This window comes from Lissotriton helveticus, chromosome 9 (genome assembly GCF_964261635.1).
Source record: "Lissotriton helveticus chromosome 9, aLisHel1.1, whole genome shotgun sequence".
Classification (NCBI taxonomy): Eukaryota; Metazoa; Chordata; class Amphibia; order Caudata; family Salamandridae; genus Lissotriton; species Lissotriton helveticus.
Window position 1 is genome coordinate 1072688046 of NC_136070.1, and position 22103 is coordinate 1072710148.

At 43.8% G+C, this 22103-nt stretch overlaps 1 protein-coding gene across 1 annotated transcript in view; it reads right to left on the bottom strand.

The window, feature by feature from the left end:
• NUP210 (nucleoporin 210) overlaps positions 1–22103 on the bottom strand; it is a 524741-nt gene that overhangs the window by 101906 nt on the left and 400732 nt on the right. Inside the window, exons 30-31 of the mRNA XM_078661451.1 lie at positions 13303–13477; positions 3643–3818 (exon numbers count right to left, since the gene is read on the bottom strand). Coding sequence (XP_078517577.1) covers positions 3643–3818; positions 13303–13477 — 351 coding nt within the window. The remainder of the gene's footprint in view (positions 1–3642; positions 3819–13302; positions 13478–22103) is intronic.

Here is a 22103-nt window from a genome sequence, read left to right on the forward strand (position 1 = left end):
CACAAAGGGGAGAGAGCAGCCCCTTTGTACTATCTAGAGTACCGAACAGACTGATGTTACCAACCACCAGTGGGGGAGGTGATGGTGTATCCTGCCTCTCACTGGATAAACCATCACCTCCCCACTGGGTGCCCAGGATGGTCTGAGAGCAGACAAAAGAGGCTTAAAGCCAGCGACTGCCCGGGGGGAGGTGGTGGACTAACTTGATCACAGGCCTTCTGTCCCCCATGGTCTCTGGCACCCGCATCCTCGATCATGAAAATGCTGGGAAGCTGCTGGAGTTGACGAGGGGTCATAGATAAGCCCAAGGACCTGGCCGTAGCCCTACTGTCTTTCAAGTGGTTCAGCACTGAATCCACCTTGTATCCAATGAGGCGAGAATCATCAAAAGGCATATCCATAAGGGTATACTGGACATCCCCGGAAAAAACAAATGTTTTCAGCCAGGCGTGGTGCCGCACGTCCACTGACAATGAAATTGCTCTACCTAGCGAGTCGGTTGTGTCAATGTCACATCTGATAAAGAACTTTGCAGCATCTCTTCCATCAGCAACTACCTGAGGGAGTGTGTCTTGGACCTCCTCAGGGACCGTAGGAAGCACTTGCGCAACTGAATTCCATAGTGTATGGAAATAACGGAATAAAGGCCCAATAGGCAGCCGTCGTTTACGACCACAGAGCCAGGTTTGTGGAGGAGAACTTACTAAAGCTGTCCAGCTGCTTGGATACCCTATCCAGTGAGGTGGTAGGGATTGCCCCAGAGTGAATGCGGGATGAGGAGAGTTGGACCACCAAGCTCTCCAGGGTCGGGTGCTGGGTAAGAAAACTGGCATCCTCGGAGGGGGCGATGGCGGCAGGCAATCATCCTATAGCAGGTCCGTAAAAGTTCCAAAGAATGGGAGTAAGGGTTCTGAGGGGGCAAATCCCCACTGAAGCACCTCTGCCAAGACATTACTCTTGACTGCCACGGAGTGTATTTTAAGGTCTAGGACCTCAGCCGCCCTGCACACCACCACTGCAAAAGAGGTTCCCTCCTTGGTAGCCACAGTAGGAGGGTAAACCAGGCCAGGGTCACATGATGTGTCCAACATACTGGCCTCATCTAGTTCCTCATACCTGGTGTCCTCCTCAACTGGGTCTTCTCCAAAAGGATCTATAGACCCCTCCTAAACGTCTCCTTACTAGACCATTTCACCAAATATGGCACTGGCTCTGCTCCAGCCAGAAACGATGACCTTGGTCGATGCCAGACGCAGCGTCAAACAACACCAATCCGCCTCCGAGTCGGAGTCAGAAAAGACAATGGGGATGGTGGCACTGGCACATGCGCTAAGGAAGGTCTTGGTATCCCCGGCACCTCCGCTCCTAATCCAGCGAGGAATCCTTGGGGCCTGAATGGCAAACCTGCTGGCGTTGTCCCAGTAGGTGACCTCCCGTGCCCTTGGAGCGCAAAAACACTCCAGAGGAGTCAGGCGGCCAAAAGATGAGATGCATGGGCATAATAAAATTCCTTCAGCTGGCGGGGTTCGCTCCAGCACTGGGAAAAATCAGGGCAGAGCAGAGCGGACCCAGGGTCAGACCTTGCCGACTAATGGGACCTGGACTGCTGGCACGCCTTCGGTTCTTCCAATTACTTCGACGGAAGCAGGGAAATCAGAGAGTATTTGGACTGCTTAGACTTCTTGTGCTTGTTGGACTTCTCTGATGATTTAGAGTGCGATGAAGAACATCAGAAGGGGCTCTGTGAATGATCCTGGGACCTCCTATGCAAACGGGACCAGATTGTCGCGAAGTCAGCAGATATTGGGCAGCATGGAGCTTGAGGGACTCCTCCTTCGGGTGCATGGCGCGGCAGTCCTTAGATGCCTTGGAGTCATGTCCTAGCTCCAGGCACCACAAACAAACTAAGTGGGAGTCTATCACTGACATTTGCCTATGACAGGACTCATATGGTCTGAAACCAGCCAGTTTCTTGGGTGAAATCCTCGGACTATGAGATGAAATCTAAAAAGTCAATAAAAAGTCCACTCAGATAAGCACTATCAGGAGTGGAAAGGAAAGAATTGACATCAGTACGTTGAGGTGGTATTTATATCGGTACCGCACATGTCACTTCCGGAACATACACCGCCGAGCCAAAAGACGCCCCCTACCGGCATGCAGGGGTACTGATCAAAAATCTTCTGGATCCAGTCTGATGCCTAAGGATATTCAAAGGTAAGGAATCTGCAGCTAGAAGACTATCAGATGCAGATGTCCATTCACGAAGCAAGTAGACTAGAGGGTGTCTTACAGTGACATGTAGCATTGGTTCTCACATTTTACACTGTGCTCTAACCAAGGCATCAAATTGGAAATTAGAGGTCACATGAAGGGGAACATTGAAAAGAGGATAATGATGGAGTGCAGCTGTATTTCAATGGGATATCCTCTAAATATACATCTGTGCTCATTTGTTGTTTTAGTGCTTAACCTGGGCATGCATATTCCATTGCAATTTGAATATAAATATTCTACCCCTTTATAATAACTTTTACAACCTTTTGTGCATGTCCCTTTACATGTGTGGTTTGCATCTATGTTACAATAACCTGGCAAAACTATGGAATCAGAGTCTAAGGTCACAAAACAGGCACTATGCTAAGAACACAAACAGAAGTTCAAAAGTCAGGGTGTGAACCTACAATTCAGTTAATCACGGAATGCTGAAAAGTAGCAGTCCTGACACACCACTAGAAGTTTCATATTTAAGAAGGTCGCAATTCAACATAAGAAGCTAATCTTAATTTATCCTAAATCTTCCTTAACAGGTGACATATTTTGATGTGACAAAATACCAATGAGCTTTCTCAATGCTTAATTTAAGCAAGTCTAAGTTTACAGAATGGAAATGCTTCACTGTTACGGCTCAGTCAGGAAAGAGAGTCTGCTTTGCCTTCTGTGGGTGCACCCAACCAGTATACGTTCATGTATGGGAATATTAAACTATGGTAGGTTACCAATACAAAAAAAAACTTTATTTGCTGACGAGTCGTCACAATGCAATTTTCCATTGCCTGGAACGTTACCGATCTAAATGATGCCTCGAGAAAGCACCCAAAAAATAATTGCTTCTTAGATGGCATACATGCAGTGAAAAAAGCCTGTAGAGAGTAGGATTCCGTTCAAGCAATATGAAAAGGGGCAACGATTGAGCATAACAAGTCGATGGAGATTTGGGTTGTGTTTTCTCCCAAAAATGTATTTTGGGAAAGCAATGAAAATGCCATTAAATTGTGCACGCTGGCTCAGGTCAAATCAGATAATCTTTCCCTTTCCAGTGCCAAAAATGTGACATAGGATGAAAATACTGTTTAAACTGGATGTGAAGGTCCGCTATTCACAGCTGTCATTAGGAATGGCAAAAGCTAATTACGACCACACCATTTATGCACATCTGTTAAACATAAATCTTAAGAGATGAAGATGTCTTGCGATGAAGCTATGTATTCTTTGTTATTATGTTAAAAGAACTTTGTAGATACAAGAAATTGACAAGAAACTCAAAATGTTAAGATTTCAAAAAAGATGGTTAAGTATTACCTAAGTGTGTCAATTTAGCTGAAAAAGCAACTTCATTAAAAAGTTGTGTTGCCAAGTTACCTGTTAGTTGCAAAGCTCAGCATTGAATTTTGTGAATGGAATGAATCACCGGCGTTGTCATGGAAATGAACTGTGAAGGTCAAAGTCATACCCAGCGGAATAGCTTGTAAAGCATCTTTATTTCGGGAACGCAGACCAGGACTTGTTGATATTCTCAGGTATGAAACAGGAGACACCTGCACAATAAAAGCAAATGCATTACTACTGCTCTGTACGTCAGATGAACAAAGGTATACAATTTATCACAAAACCATAATGCCACCATTATCAAATAGGCAGGAATATTGCTTTTGTGCTGCATAGATGCAATTCATTCAATAAGCTGAAAAGTGAAAACCGCGCCATGTAGATTTTGTATTAGAACAATCACAAATGAAAAATATTAAATGCTATGCAAGAATCACCCTCTTTTTAGACTAGAATGTTTGAAATGCATCATTCCACATTAAAATATAAATGTTTAATAAATATTCTACAAGGTTTAGTATTTAAATTCTATATCGAAAATGTGTTATCAATATTCTGCTTAAAGTGGTTGTAGGAAAGCCCCTTGTTGCATGGTTGTCCCCCACTTTTTGCCTGATGTTGATGCTCTTTGACTAAGTGTGCCATGGGTTGCTGCCAACCAGGTACTCAGGGCCTATGTTCTTTTCCTAAAACTGTACTGTTGCAAGCCCAATTGGCAAGTCTCTGGCCACATGTAAGTCCCTTGCAAAAGGTTCCATAGGTACCAAGGGCACTGTGACCAGGGAAAGTCTCTAAAGGCTACACCACATATTGTGCCACCCGTAGAGGCCCTGTACCCTAATACACACACACTGCAATTGCAGGCTGTGTGTTTTGATGCAGAGCAAAGTGAAGAGTCGACATGGCACACAACCCTGTTTGCCATGCCTACAATCCACTGCCTATAGCATAGGTAAGCTACCCCTCTAGGTGGGTGCACTATACCACTGGTGAGGTTACAGGTGCTTGAGCCCTGTACCCCCACAGTGTCTACGTCCATTCTTAAACATTGTAAGTGCAGTAAGGCCATAAAGAGTATATAGTCTGGGAGTTTCTCATTACAAACTCCACAGCCCATACTGGCTTTAATGAAATCGAGGAAGTTTGATATCAATCTTCTTAGCACATTAAACCCACACTGATGCCAGTGTGGGAATTAATGCCAAATGCACTCAGAAGGTATCTTAGAGATGCCCCCTGAAACACATCCTGAATCCAGTGTCCTGGCTGACTTGCTGCTCGCCAGCTGCTACCCCTAGACATGTTTCTGGACCCCTGGGTCGAGAGCCTCCCACTATCGGAGTCCTGAAACAAAGTACATCCTGGGCAGAGGTGCCTAGCCTCCTCACCGAGGATGGGGAGGGTCCACAGAGGGGTAGCTTCAAAGGCTTGCTGCCTTTGTGAGCTGACCCAGCCATTTGCTGCTCCCAGCAACTGGCCCCCACCAGTTCTGACCCCCACTTTGGGTAGGAGAATCGGCGCGAAAACCAAGACGAGAGGAGAGGAGAGGTGTACCCACCTTTGCCAACCCCACCCCTCAGGTGGGAGAGGCAAGGCAAAGCACAACTCCCATTACCCGCCATCTTGAAGATGGGGGACCCAGCCAACCAGAGTGAGGCTTATGCCCCCCTTCCACTATAGGAAGAGGGGCATTATAGGGGGTGTACCCACCTCAAGGAAGGGACCCATTGGTCCCAACCTGTACCTACCCTAAATTTAGTATTTAGAGCCAACCCCAAACCTTGCCTCCTCAGACAAAAAAGAAGAAGGACCGAAGGAGGACACCAACTGACTTGGCCCCTGTCCTACCGGCCTGTCCTGACCTCGACCTGCTCCAGCAAATCCCGGTGTGACCTGCAGCTAGAAGCCCCCCACAATCTGGAAGACCTGCTGTCCTTCCCTAAAAAGACCTTGTCTTCCGTGAGCACCAGAGTTGCTCACCAACAGACTCTAGCTTAGGCCAAATCCACAAGTCTACACCACTCTGCACCAGACGGCAATGGCCCGAGTTAGAGTGGCCCAAACCACTAAGAGGTCTTGGCAGTGATCCAGAGTTAGGATCTGTTGATCTCTGACCTACATTGATTTTCCAGACGACGCCTGCAGTCTCTATCTGGAGGATCACCGCGACCAGAGCCGGTAAGGAAAACCCGATGCCAAAAGACAACCCTACACCCGACGCCCCAAGGTCTTAGGTGGCCCAACCACCAGTGTCCTGGCATCCCTCGACAACCCAACTTACCTCTCCAACCGGTGGTCGCCTCAAGAAGATCTTCGTGCCTGAGGCTGCAGTGTTTGTTGTGACCGGAGCTTCCCCATTCAAATAAACAGGGCTCCCAATGTCGATCCAACACCCTCCCGCCCCTTTGCCTCTGTGGGTGCACCTTGTGTGCTATCTTTGCCCTGAGCTAAACCCTCAGACCTTTACTCCCACAGGCAAGTGAATTGCGAAGAAGGGAAAAGATGAGTAAGACTGCTGTTCTATGGCATCTTACGTTTCACGACGGCCAACGGCCGTCCCGAGCACTACCTCGGTAGTGCTGCGCATGGCCGTTGACCGCCACGGCCCGCCCGCACATTCGAACGCCCCCTACCAAGGCGGAATTGCCGACATGGTAAACAGGTTAAGTTATATAAACATAGCAATATATGTGTTTTAGTGTATACATAAAGTTGTACTGGTAGCACACCATCCAGATACTCAACAACCTGTGCCAAGGAGTTCTCGGACTTTTATTTCAGATATACAGAAGTAATTTAGACATCCTACATTTTAGCTTCACAGGTTCTTGTTACTAACGACGTTCATGTGGTATGGTAAAAATCATATCAAATAAAAAATTTAAGATTATCCATATATGTAAGTTTCGAGAGACATGCCAATTCACAGATTGCCAAAGCAAAATGTTGCCTATGTGAATCAAACTGCAAGTGCCTCGTCTCTGTTCAACATTATACTTGGTTCTTACAGTAGGAAATAAAGAGCCCCTTGAATGTGGGAGTTCAAATCCCATTTGAAAAGACCAGGGAATGTTTTGTGAAAGAATTGGACCACAAAGCCAAATGTGTCATTGGCCTCAATTCCTCCTTGTAGTCCTAGAATGTGGAAATCCTTTTATCGGAGACAATTTTCTAGATCTTCCTGCGTCTGTACATTACTCGTGGCAGAAATTTAAATCTTTAAAATGACGGAACATGGCATCTTTGATAGCTCTCACACCTATGGGAGGTATGCTTTAGCCACTTTTACTGACTGAACCCTGTAGTTTCAGATTCGCAGAGTCAGAGGGTCCTTCCGATTGTGTGCCCATTGGGCTACTTGAAGATGGCAGGTATCTCCCTAGAGCGAAGGTGAAGAAGACAGAATAAAAAAAGAAAGGGAAAAACAGTAGGTGGTCACAGAGGGCGAGGTGCCAGTTGAGTGCTGTTTTGCTACATTGCTAAACAAATTACACTTACGCTGTAATATAAATATATTGTCTAAATTGGAGTTGAGGGCATCTGTTAGACAGATTCTTTGTGGTGATCAGTGCTTCAATCGGCAATAAAAGGTAGCCTGATCTCAGCAGGCAGCCATCTTTCTCCCAGTGACTAGTTAACTCTTTGGCTGCCGATAGCTTGTCTTCAGAAGCATAGGCCATTTTGAACACAGACCAGTTGCACAATGTTATGTTTAGCACAAATGTATTCACATGTATTTTCACCAGCCAAGTAACGGATGCGTTTATTTGAACAGAAATGAGAAATACTTTATTGTATTGTGATAGCATGTTTAAATCTTTCTAAAACAATCAATTATCATCTAACTGGCGAAAAGTCTTAAATGGCCCTTTATCAAGACTGTACTAACAAAGTGTATCATTATTTCGGCTGACTAATTTTAAATGTAAAAACAACAAGTGATGGACTGAATGTGGATCAATGTCACACACTCCCCCAGTCAAAAGATCTGGGCCCAAATCCATCGTTTTTTTGCACTCCACACCACCCTGGGTTAGACAATGGCGATATGCAAATCAGCTCTGACCCTGTTGCCCCATGGGAACAGTCCAGTCCGAACTACAAAAGCCATGTCCTTCCCAGAACGGAATCAAGCATCCGAGGACCGGACCGGTTTCGAGGTAACACCTCTCTTCAGCCCGGCTAGCTTGACTCCAAGTGGTGTGGAGTGCCTGGGACCCACGTCTGGGCATCCCCAGCGCACTTAGGGCGGCAATTGCAAAAACAACAAGTGATGGACTGAATGTGGATCAATGTCACACACTCCCCCAGTCAAAAGATCTGGGCCCAAATCCATCGTTTTTTTGCACTCCACACCACCCTGGGTTAGACAATGGCGATATGCAAATCAGCTCTGACCCTGTTGCCCCATGGGAACAGTCCAGTCCGAACTACAAAAGCCATGTCCTTCCCAGAACGGAATCAAGCATCCGAGGACCGGACCGGTTTCGAGGTAACACCTCTCTTCAGCCCGGCTAGCTTGACTCCAAGTGGTGTGGAGTGCCTGGGACCCACGTCTGGGCATCCCCAGCGCACTTAGGGCGGCAATTGCAAAAACAACAAGTGATGGACTGAATGTGGATCAATGTCACACACTCCCCCAGTCAAAAGATCTGGGCCCAAATCCATCGTTTTTTTGCACTCCACACCACCCTGGGTTAGACAATGGCGTTATGCAAATCAGCTCTGACCCTGTTGCCCATGGGAACAGTCCAGTCCGAACTACAAAAGCCATGTCCTTCCCAGAACGGAATCAAGCATCCGAGGACCGGACCGGTTTCGAGGTAACACCTCTCTTCAGCCTGGCTAGCTTGACTCCAAGTGGTGTGGAGTGCCTGGGACCCACGTCTGGGCATCCCCAGCGCACTTAGGGCGGCAATTGCAAAAACAACAAGTGATGGACTGAATGTGGATCAATGTCACACACTCCCCCAGTCAAAAGATCTGGGCCCAAATCCATCTTTTTTTGCACTCCACACCACCCTGGGTTAGACAATGGCGATATGCAAATCAGCTCTGACCCTGTTGCCCCATGGGAACAGTCCAGTCCGAACTACAAAAGCCATGTCCTTCCCAGAACGGAATCAAGCATCCGAGGACCGGACCGGTTTCGAGGTAACACCTCTCTTCAGCCCGGCTAGCTTGACTCCAAGTGGTGTGGAGTGCCTGGGACCCACATCTGGGCATCCCCAGCGCACTTAGGGCGGCAATTGCAAAAACAACAAGTGATGGACTGAATGTGGATCAATGTCACACACTCCCCCAGTCAAAAGATCTGGGCCCAAATCCATCGTTTTTTTTGCACTCCACACCACCCTGGGTTAGACAATGGCGATATGCAAATCAGCTCTGACCCTGTTGCCCCATGGGAACAGTCCAGTCCGAACTACAAAAGCCATGTCCTTCCCAGAACGGAATCAAGCATCCGAGGACCGGACCGGTTTCGAGTGGAAAAACGATGGATTTGGGCCCAGATCTTTGGACTGGGGTGAATGTGTGACATTGATCCACATTCTGTCCATCACTGTTGTGTTTGCAATTACCGCTCTAAGTGTACTGGGGATGCTCAGACGTGAGTCCCAGACACTCCACACCACTGGAATCAAGCTAGCCGGGCTGATGAGAGGTGTTACCTCGAAACCGGGCCGGTCCTCGGATGCTTGTTTCCGTTCTGGGAAGGACACGGCTTTTGTAGTTCGGACTGGACTGTTCCCATGGGGCACAGGGTCAGTGCTGATTTGCATATCGCCATTGTCTAACCCAGGGTGGTGTGGAGTGGAAAAACGATGGATTTGGGCCCAGATCTTTGGACTGGGGTGAATGTGTGACATTGATCCACATTCTGTCCATCACTGTTGTGTTTGCAATTACCGCTCTAAGTGTACTGGGGATGCTCAGACGTGAGTCCCAGACACTCCACACCACTGGAATCAAGCTAGCCGGGCTGATGAGAGGTGTTACCTCGAAACCAGGCCGGTCCTCGGATGCTTGTTTCCGTTCTGGGAAGGACACGGCTTTTGTAGTTCGGACTGGACTGTTCCCATGGGGCACAGGGTCAGTGCTGATTTGCATATCGCCATTGTCTAACCCAGGGTGGTGTGGAGTGGAAAAACGATGGATTTGGGCCCAGATCTTTGGACTGGGGTGAATGTGTGACATTGATCCACATTCTGTCCATCACTGTTGTGTTTGCAATTACCGCTCTAAGTGTACTGGGGATGCTCAGACGTGAGTCCCAGACACTCCACACCACTGGAATCAAGCTAGCCGGGCTGATGAGAGGTGTTACCTCGAAACCGGGCCGGTCCTCGGATGCTTGTTTCCGTTCTGGGAAGGACACAGCTTTTGTAGTTCGGACTGGACTGTTCCCATGGGGCACAGGGTCAGTGCTGATTTGCATATCGCCATTGTCTAACCCAGGGTGGTGTGGAGTGGAAAAACGATGGATTTGGGCCCAGATCTTTGGACTGGGGTGAATGTGTGACATTGATCCACATTCTGTCCATCACTGTTGTGTTTGTAATTTTAAATGTAATCACATTTGTTTAACTAACAAAGTATTCAATTATCCATTTTTATTGCTACTGAAATATGTATTTTAAAAAAGAGGTATCAACAGAATACCTACCATTTCATAGCATTTCTGCCCATACATTCTGTCAAAGTATGAAAATTGGGATAGGATCAAGATGATGGTCACTCTCCCACCTCTAATGCGGTTTTATTAACCATGAGACAAAGTCTAACATCACTAATCGTACATTTGGACTAACATCCAACTAATATTTAAGCCTGTATCCTATATTCAAAGATGTTTCCATTTAAATTTTGGCTGTATATAACCATTAATCAGTAACAAATAGTTTTCTTTCTCATTTCATGTCCTTACCCTAAATGGTAAGTTTAAATACTGTGTTTCATGTTGTATCTGTAATTGCATATTTAATCACTTTTATCATCAAATATCCCAGGTTTCTCTTTAGTTAGCATTGGAATCTTAACTCCTTCATTCATTTCAAATTCCCCATTTATGCAGTTTCCTGCGGTAGAATGAATTACAACATGTTTCCTGTATTCTGTACTAACTATCTCCTATCCTGGAAATATTCTAAGACATTAGTGTAAGTAACTCATAAAAAAACTCAAGTTTAAATCAGAAGGTCAAACTTTGTTGCTCAAGGCTTAACTGTGGAACATGTTCCATGAAACCATAAACACTGATTAAATAGTGTCTTTTAACACATTACAGTTTAAGCTCTTTTCTAGGTTCTTTTCTGTGAGGTTGCCTTACACTGCAGCTCTGTTATGCTTCAAACAGAGAAATGCATGCTTCTCTGTGCAGGAACAATCTGAAGGGATAAATAGATCAAAAGGCCTCGATAACCCACACAGCTACCATCACTGCCTCAGCAATGGCATGAAACCAATGGCAATACCATCCTGTAACACCATACATAGTTTACTAACAATCTACTGGCCAAGAGGTCTGTCAAAAGTATTTAATTATCTGGAAGTCGTAGGGAAATTGGATGATTGAGTCAATCTGTTTGGTCTTTGTTCTTTTTTGAGACTTAAATATTATGTAACAGCATAAAAGTTAAAAGTAAGGTTTCCCTTTTAATATTACTTGGTATTACCTATTCTGCGAAAGTACCTGATGTGTTGTTTGTTAAAAAACACTTTTGCTTTTAATGGTACTTATTCATGGACCACTGTTTAAAGACATTGACCATAGTGATTAGATCTTTCTCTAGTGGTCCTTTATTAGCAGAAATAGATCAAGGGAAGAAACTTTTAAGTTTAATCTCACAACATAGGAACATCCCATTTCCATTTGGAATCTAACTCCCTGTACTGTAACTTCCCTAGTACTTGGAAGGAACTAAAAGACACATAGCATTACATAAAATATTTAAATAAATGAATATTTTATAATATGGCCACTGTCTGGAAAAGCTGTGTGTGTGTGTTTGAGGACATATTACTAATACTGAATTAAGGGAATTTCTTAAATTGTATTTGTTATTCGGGTCTTTGCATCTCAAGTATTGTTACTAAGGACCAGTGTGTTTTTCGTTATAGTTATTATCACAGGTCCCCCATGATCCTTGGATCTCCCTTGTTGAAATATTATTACTTTTAGAAGGTTATCATTCTCCTGCTTAAAGCTTCTGGGGATTTTCAGAGATTGGCCAGCTGTCCGTGGGCTGGTGATGGCTCCTCCACTGAGAAATGTGCATTGAGCCAGACAGTGAACAAAGGGCCAGGGCGTGGGGAAGTGAAGGTCCTGAGTGGACCCTGATTGTACTTAAAAGTCAAAAGAATCATTACACTCCACGAACTGAGAATATTCCGAAGGATTGCCCTGCTGTCTGAAATAGGAAGAGTAGACCTGCTTGCCTTGAACCCAGGACCACAGTATTGACACCAAGGGTCAGTTGGCTGCCCTCCTGTTTGGGCTACAGGGACATAAGTTTCCAGAGGCCTTTTCTGCTTTCCAGCTGACCTATCCAATTTGTCCTGGAGTGAGTCTTGACCCACGAGTGCTTCCCTCAAGGTCCTGGATCCTCGGCTGGTGTAAGAGTATTTCTCCTGGCTTAACTGAAGGTTTCACAGGATCCAATGCAGGGCCTCTCATCATAGCACTGCGCTGCACCTGGTCAGCAGCTTCACAGTGTGACTCAGAGCCTTGCATCGTCACACCACGCAGCTTCTGAGCGATGGCTTCAACGGATCCGACGAAAAGTCTCTCACGGCAGCACAGTGCAGTCCCTGAACCAAGGACAGAAGGTACCTCTCCCAGTAGGCCATCGCTCCATTCCGGTCAGCCTGAACTTGTGACTTTGGTCTGGCACAATCCGATACCTGCGGTTGGCGCCATTCTTGAACCTTAAACTTTAAAAGCTCATAATTCTGGATCTGCTTGTGTTGTATTTTTATTTATTTACATTTGAGTACTGCTTGAATACTTAGGTTCCATACGGTTAAGCACATTTTATTTAGCGACTTTTGTGGTTCACCCAGGCAGGAATAGTGATCATTATTTGAAGTGTGTTCTCACTCTTTACAACCAATAATGCAAGTTCTTACCGCTAGTTGGTGTTTTTCCTGATATTCTGCCTACGAGCTTCCCTTCTGGACCCATATTAACATCAGTGCTCTAAATTATGTAAGTATCCATAGACCCGTATATTCAAATCGAGATAAAAAGCAGAATTTGCATCATTTTACATAAAGGAAGCATTAGAGCACACAGCAAAACAACAAATGAATAGCAACAGTATATTATGAAATGACACTTAATCTCAAAACATGCCTACAGAGTGCAGTGATAAAATACATTATAGAAATGGCTGTTGTCAGTTTTATGTGCCTGGAGAAGACTTCCTCTGTTCAATAAAACTCAACTTTAAAATTACTCGACTATAGAGATGTATTTCTTTTCTTTACAATCTATAGATCATAAATGAATACCACAACTGAGTATTAACGGACTGAATTATTTTTTATGGAACTCCGGTTTAAAGTCTAATAAACATTTTTTATTGTATAATGTACCTATTAAGAGCTACTTCATTTTATTATCAAGGTTAATGGTATACAAGTTCAAAATGGTTTAGCAACTTTAAGAAAAAATGATTTTAAAAAGCTTACCTTAACACCCACTATCACTGTCTGATTTATCCCAAAAGGTTCCCGAGAATTTACTTCCATTGTTGAAATTCCAGTTAAAGACCCAGAGCTAAGTACACCTTTCTTGTCAACTTGTACAATAGAGGCTTTGTCTGGAGCATCCAGTATTTGATAATTTAGCAAAGCCTCTCCATCCCTTATAGGAGAAAAGAAAAAATGACAAATTAATTTGCATAGAATCCCATTTTCCTTTCTATTAATTTAGTAAATTGATACCACTATGTAAGAAATAATATTTCTTGTTGAAAAGAATGCGCTCTACCAGGAAATTCCTCCTTCAAAAAAGAATCTCTTGATATTCAATTTGATTTAAAAAAAAAAAAAAATTATTGTTTTTTAACATAAATATAAATATATTCCCCCCCTACTCCCCTGGACAGGTAAACATTCTTCACATTAACATCATGTGCTTTACATTGTTCTTGTCATACATACATGGTCATTATAGAAAATTTACAAAATATATTCCCGGCATCACGGAAAACAACAAAAGCAATAACATACATTCATAACAGCATTGATAATGATTAGTTTTGTGCAACTCGCCATTGTGTAAGAGGAGTCCAGATTTTCGTACCCCTTTGCGTCGAGATCTGCCTTTCCGCTTATATATAGCTATCTCAATATTATACACAGCTAAAAGTCTGGCTAGCCACTGTTGAAAGGAGGGTGGTAGCGGGTCAAGCCATGCCGAGGCTAGGCATAGCCGCAGGACTGCCATAGCAACAAATATAAAATCGTGGCCACTCTCAAGGTTATCTGGGTCTTCCGCCCCAAGTACCATTGCTTCATGTGACAGAGCGACATTTCTGCGGAGAACTGAGGTTAAGAACCTCTCTATATCTTGTGTCAAAGGTATTAACACTGGACAAGAGGCAAAGATATGAACGGAGTCTGCTTTAAATAAATTGCATCTCGGGCAGCAAGTCCCCTTGCCGGTTCCCCATTTTGCGATCTTATAGGGTGTATAGTAGAGAAAGAAGCAGGTTTTGTAAAACTGTGCCTGGAGTTTGGTGGAAATAAGAATGGTTTGGGCTAGCTGATAGGAATATAAAAATCCTTCCTTTGAGATTTCGAGTTTACTTTGCCACTTCATTGCCGTTTTATCTAAATCGTCCGGGAACATGTCCAGCAATGAACCATAAACCCCGCCTATTGAGTGTTTCTTAGAGTGTATAATTGTCTCTACTACCGTGCATTTTTCCCCGAGTATCCTTGCCCCAAGTTTATGAATTAAGAAATCCCTTATTTGGAGGTACTTAAAAAAATCCCGCCAATCTAAGTCAAATTCTTCCTTCAGAGCGTTAAAAGATTTAATCCCCTGAGTAGTGTAAAAATCCCCTAATTGTGTAATTCCTGAATTATACCATTTGTTTACGCAGTTATCTTTAAAAATTATTTGAGGAAGAATAGGATTATTCAATACCGGAGTATAATGTGAAATTGGTCCTATTCCTAATATTTTCTTTACAACCTTCCATACCTTAAAACAGCTATATAGAGTCTTAAATTTGACCTTTTTGTGGTAGCTGTCGTGTATGTGCCTCCAAAAGTAGCCATAGCTGGAATTCCCCACCAGTAGCTGAAAGATTGAAGCGGTCTGTTCCTCTGCGTTTCCCCCCCCCCCTTGCAGTATTTCCTTACTGTAGAGTAATACACATGACCAATAATATCTCCTTAAGTTGGGAAGAGCAAACCCGCCTCTGTTCTTAGGAAGGGTAAGGTATTTATATGCCCGGCGGGGTTGTGCATATGACCATATAAATCTAGAAAAGATACGTTCTATTACTGTAAACCAATGACTCGAAAATTCTAGACAGACTGCTCTGAATAAGTATAGTATTTTGGGAAAATACACCATTTTAATTGCATTTGCCCTCCCAATAATGGACAAGTGAAGATTATCTAAACGTCGTAGATCCTTTTGTATTGTGTTCAACATTGGCTTAAGGTTTGTGTCCACGACTTCCTCCAGCTTTGAGGAAATTGTGACTCCCAAGTATGTCGCTCCCTTCACCACCCTTGGATCATCCATCACATTTTTGGGTTTAGAACGATTTGTGTCTTCCCTTGGTTTAGCGCGTAGCCAGAAACCAGCCCAAATGTCCTGGCTTCGGCCTCGATGGTCAGCATTGCTACTATGGGGTCTGAGGTGACTATGGCAATATCATCAGCATATGCTAATGTTTTTGTAGCATAACCCTGTAATATAATGGGTGTTATGTTGTTGTTTTTCTCCAAATAGCGAATAAAGGAATCTATATATATTGCGAAGAGCAATGGCGAGCATGGGCATCCCTGGCGGGTTCCCCTGGAAATGATAATTTCCTTGGTTAGACTTCCATTAACAGATACAACAGTCCTAGGATTAATATACATATTTTGTATCGCAAGAATAAACTTGATTCGAAATCCCATTGTCGCCATTGCTTTCCAGAGAAACTGCCAGGAGACCCTATCAAAGGCCTTCTCTGCATTCAACAGAATTAGGGCCATAGGGTCTCCTGTAATTTCTGTTCCGTCAAATAGCGTGATCACTCTCTGGATATGATTTATCGTTGACCTTCCGGGAACGAAACCGTGCTGACTTTTGGCAATTACCTTGTGTATTATAGGTGCAATTCGGTTTGCCAAGAATTTTGGAATATATTTTGGAATCAGCATTTATAAGGGTTATGGGGCGATATGACCCTAGATGTTCTGGGGGTTTCCCTTTTTTTAGCGAAAATTACAATTTTGGCCCTGGACCAGGAGCTGGGCGGTTCCCCCCCGGAAAAAATATGGATAATTAGATCCCTTAAGATATATTTAATTTCGTCTATGAATGTAGCATAGAACTCCGAAGGGATGCTATCCAGACCTGTTGCCTTCCCTTTAGGGAGGCTCTTGACTGCGGTCAATACCTCTTCCATGTTAGGAGCTTCCTCTAGTGTCTGCTGCGTATTTACCTTGAGGCTTACACCTTCACAATTCTCTAGGTACCTTTCAATTTCGATCATGTCCCCTTTGCCATTCTCCGTATATAGTTCTTTATAAAACCTCCAAAATGCTTGCCTAATCAGTTCTGGGTCTTTTAACTGCCATGCCACTGGATCTATAATCTCCCTAATCATGTTTGCATTGACCTGTTGTCGCAATCGTACCGCCAGTTGATGGCCCACTTGCTCATTAACTTCATAAATTAGTTATTTTCGTGCCGTGGCTTTCCGGATTGCCTTATCTGTAAATATGTTAGTGATCTCTGCCTTGGCAATTGCTACTTTGGCTAAGGTGCTAGAGATATCTCCAGTAATGTCCCTATTACCGGTGGCATTTACGAGTCCCACTTCTGCTAACATAAGCTCATCCTGCAACCTCCGTATCTCCTCTTTCTCCCGCCTGTTTGACCTAAGTGAATTTGATATCGTCTCGCCCCGGACCCCAGCTTTCAAAGTATCCCAAACAATCTCTATTGACGTGCAATGTTTTCAACTAGGAACTTGGGAATACAATCTTTCATATGGAGACGATACTGAGGGTCATGCAGTAATCCTTTTTCGAATGTCCAGTGAATAGGCTCTGATTTAGTTGGTCTAATAGTCAGTGTACAGAAAAGGGGATTGTGGTCAGATAATACCCTGGGCAATTTAACTGTATGGCAATTCTTACTTAGTGAATTTGAGAGTAATATATAATCAATTCTGCCATGCGTGCGGTGTGGATTTGAATAAAAGGTGTAGCCAGGGTCACCAATATTAGTATTAGAAGTCTGCCAAATACTTTGGGTTTACGTCCTTTATACACCCAGTCATTGTTCAAGGACCAGTTTGTCGGGAGGTTTATATTGAAGTCCCCACCGACCATCACCGGAAGAGGCCAGTGTGACAATTCGTTAGAGACCTCGTTGAAAACCCCAGGGTCGTCTGTATTGCTCCCATAAATAGCACAAATTGTCAATTTCTGCCCGGTTTGGTAGGTGCATTCGGTGATAGCCCAACGGCCAAACTTATCAGTTTCGGATTTATTAAACACCAGTCCACTCCCTTTAGCCAGAATAGCAACCCCCCGAATTTTCGCACCTTGTGAGGTAGCACACACCAATTTATACCCTAATGTATTTAACAGCTGACTCTGGGACCCTTCAATATGCGTCTCCTGCATACATATAATATTAGCTCCCCAATTTTGTAGGCCAATTGCAACTGATTGCCTTTTTTTAAGATTGTTCAGACCACAAATATTCAGAGATAGTATTTTTATCCCAGCCATGCTACTAATAGAAAAGAGCCATACATTTTATCCCAGGCTTTCTGGTTTCCTGTGATCCCTATATGTATTTCCCTATAAGTTTTGCTACCCTGTGTCTCTAACCTGTCCTGCCTTCGCCCCTCCCCTTCCCCACCCCCCACCCACCACCACCTTTGAAGGTTACCTGGGCCTGTCTGGACCAGGGGTGTGACCTCCGCGCAAGCGGGCCCTGCGGACTGGGCTAGATTGTTAATATAAGTGATATACTTATCTACTACCAGTTGAGCCAAAAACCTAAATACTCTGATAATGTCTCAGACTTAATTTCCACAGGCTGCCCAACCATTTCCCTTATAGTCCACATTTCCCAATGTAAGTTGAAATAGTTCATTCAACCTATCCGCTCCTTCTATCACGTTTCATTAATATAATTAAGATTGTTTCCCTAGGTTCCGAGAACCAGACTCGGAAATTTCACGTAGATAGTCCTCCACCTGTATTTCGCTGTTAAAGCTTCTTGTTGTGCCTTTGAATATGATTTTCAAGCGTGCCGGATTTTGCAAAAATACTTTTGCTCCAACTTTTTCAAAAGGTCCAAATAGCTGACGCATTTTCCATCTTCGCTCCACGGTAGCGTGAGCGAAGTCCGGTCTGGCAAAAAAATTGAACCGCTTGTAGTCTCGTTAGGCAGTGGGTCTTGCTAGATCATACATTTTTTCACGAAGAAGGAAATGACCAAAGCTGACCAGCATTGCCCTGGGATATTGATTTTGCTTGTTGGAATGCTTTGATAGCATTAAGGGAAAACGATGGACCCGCTGTATTTCCCTTTCCATATCCCAGGCTTCCAACTCCGGAAATGACGTTTTAAGAATGTCAATCATTGCCCCTCTAGCGTCGCTTCCCTCAAAGTTCTCCGGAATTCCAAGAAACCTCAAATTGTTCCTTCTGGATCTGTTCTCCTGGTCTTCCATTTTAAACATGAGATTTCTTATTACTCCATCTTGTTCTTTTCCTTTTTTCTGGAGCATCACAACATCGGTTTCAAGGTTCTCGGTACGAGTTTCCACCATAACCATTCTCTCAGAAATCTCAGAACAAATACTGCCCACTTTTTTCACTGCGCCTTGTAGTTTTTCGATGGCCAAGCGATTCTTTTGGCTATCTTTCTTCACATCCGCGTGAAAGTTTTTAATTGAGCTAAGCACCTCGCTCAGTGAGGGCTCCGTTGTTTTTTGGTATCCGTCTTTGTTCTCTTGCGAGTTCGAAGTTTGACATGGTGTTTCTCCTAGTGATTTATTCCTTGGACTCCTTCGGGGAAAATTGAGTCTGCTTTTGACATAGTCCGTATTATTACCAGGGTCTGTAGTTTCCTCATTCAGCAAGTTTTGTTCTCTTATGTTTTGACCTTTTTTTCCCCCCACTCTTTTTTTTTTTCCTGACATTGATTTCGTTGGGTAGTCTTGAGTCATTGGAGCCAGAGATCTCCAGTGGTGCTGTGCCCATTTGTGCGCTTGGGCTAGATTCTCTTGAATTGCTCAATTTGCTAGAACCACTAGAATCACTTGAGTCGCTTGAGATAGACATCCCTGTCTCGTATAGATCTGATTCGGAGTCTTCATCTGAAAGAGAGTGATTTGCTGAAAGCGGCTCTTTCCCAGCTGGAGATTCGACCTGATATGGAGAAGGGTTTAGGTCCCCCCATTCCTCGGGTGTATTTTTTTGATCAGATTGTTCAGTTTGCTCTTTCTGGTTAGATAACATTACGTCTATTTCTATTAATGCCCTTGTCTCTTTACTCCTCATATTTGGTTCAGCATTGGGGTCAGCATTCCAAGTTCCTTCGCTGGGCCCTGTAGTTTAACTTTCCTCCAGCGAAGGAACTTGATATTCAATTTGAAATCCAGAATCCTTTTTTCAGATGCTAAAGCCATCACAACAGTTATAGAAATAAATACGAGTACATAACAATATATCATTATTAAGAAACAACTACCCATAGTAATGTTATCTGTAATCTCAGTAAGGTGAAATGTAATGTAATCAGTAAAGTCACATCATGTGCACGATCATGAGTAGACCATATGCTTGAAGGAAGGAGTTATGGTTTTTATGGTGGGAGCACAATAATGTTTTGTTTAACTAACATAACTGGTCAGTTTCATGGGCTTTTACGTTTTATTTCCAAGCCATAATTTCACTTTATCTGGGTTTTTATGGGACTTTCTAGGTCTTTACTCTGTGCAACACCCATTGTTTGTACAACCAGCTCCTACTATGTGTGGCTTTAGCCAGGCTCTGCACCCTATCTCTGAATCATGGCTGTACACTGTCTGCACAGTAGAGCTGTGCAGCTGTGTGTCAACAGCCTACCATGTGCCAACCCTCCTGTGGTGCATGGCTTTTAGCCTGGCCCTGCCAATAACCTCCTATACCTCTAACCTCAAACATGTCCAAACCAAATGATGATTGGTGTTTGGCCATGTGCTACATGGGTTGGATGAAAAGGCTTTCCCTCGGACAGGCTCAACACCCAGTCTCACTTACACCACATGCAGCACTCACTTTGGTCATGATTAGTGGGATCTGGGTGCATGCCTTGCCACTGAATCAGATGTGTTTCCGCTTCAGCAGTTCAGAGTATGCTCTGGGTGCTGAGGACAGCCTCTGCACCACCGAACTGTGTAACAATGGTTTAGTGTTGTATGTATACAGAAAATCCTCAATAAATTCAGAAATGTCATTTTTTATATCAATTGTAACTCTGCAATAAATGTTATTTGTAATAAAGTTCAATGCAGAACTATAGTTCTCACTAATTTGGGGAATTATTGTGCAATAGGTACTATGTGCGTACATACTGACAAATTAAAAAACCATAACTGAACATGTGATTGAACATAAATGAGGGAAAAGACCTATCCGAGACGAATACTAATATCAGGGAAAATTAAATTGCACCCATCTAGTTTAGAGAATATGTGTCCTACTCGCAAAGGTAAATATACATGTTTGTATTTACTGACAAGTATATTTAATTCTAGAACTAGGTGCAACTCTACACTACTTTGCTTTTACCCATTTCAGCAGATCTTTATGTCGCCACACCCTAAAATCCAGATGTAGAGCCAACTACAACAGAATTTAGAGAGTAAAGTTACCACTAGTAGTTTGCACACCTAGGTGGAGATCTTCACCACCAGGAGTCTCCTATGTTAAAATATGAGGAAAATTATTAAAGTGTATTATCCTTTAAATATATATTAACTAATGTATAATAATGTAAATTACCTTAAACAATATTAATTTAGAACGAATACAATAAAATGTTACAGCACATTAACTGAAATAAAATAGGTACTAAAACAATTAAATAGATCTTCATTTTATAAATGTATTTTAAACAATTAAAAACGTCCCACCCACACATCTTTATTTTTATTTAGTATGTGGTACATTGTATTAACACACAAGTTTCTACTTGTGTTACAATATATCTGTAAGAGACATTAGTTAGTGATAGATTCCTTACCTTAGAATATTCCCCAGGCGTCAGACTGAATCCGGAAATTTTCGCTTAGCAGTACCCATGCGCGTCAGTAGGTAGCGTCCTGCGGCTCCGTGTCCGCCACTGGCGTCGTCAGCAGCGAGATGACGTCACAGAGAGTACTTAGGCGCCACCCATGCGCGCTGATGTCAGTTCTGTACACGACTTTCCGTGCCAGGAACGCAGAGCCATGCAAGATACTGACCGTTGGTGCATACAACTAGGACCCTGAAAGGGAAGACTGTAACCCTAGTAATCAGTTCGCAGAACGGGGAGGATGGGTGGGGCGGTAAGGAATCTATGACTAACTAATATCTCTTACAGATATATCGTTACACAAGTAGTAACTTGTGCATCTGAAAGAGACACGTTAGTGATAGATTCCTTACCTTAGAATAGATACCCCAGCAATACCAACCCCGGAGGTGGGTCTGCGAACAAGATTACACCAGGAAGTCACGGAGCACCGAACGGCCAAAGAAGCCGTCTCTCCGGACCTGGCTGTCAAGGCAGTAGTGCTTGGTAAACGTGTGCAGCAAAGCCCATGTAGCTGCCTGACAAATGTCCCTCAAGAGAACGCCGCGTCCCAAGGCAGTAGTGGCTGCCGTTGCCCTGGTGGAATGGGCACGCAGCCCCACAGGAGGCTCCTACTTAGCCAACGAGTAACATGCTTTGATGCACAAAACGACCCACCAAGAGATGGTCCGTTTGTGCACAGCCCAACCTTTTTTGGCACCCACGTAGCCAACAAAGAGCTGATCATCCACCCGGAACTGCTGTGTACGCTGCAGACAGAATGCAAGCTCATGTTTTGGGTCCAGACAGTTGATCTCTCCTCCTCCCTGGAAGGATGCGGAGGCGGAAAGAAGGTGGGCAAAGTGGTGGTCTGACCGATGTGGAAAGTCGTAACAACCTTTGGCAAGAAAGAAGGACTGGTCCTTAGAACCACCTTGTCTGGATGAATTGAAAGGAAAGGAGGTTTGGAAGA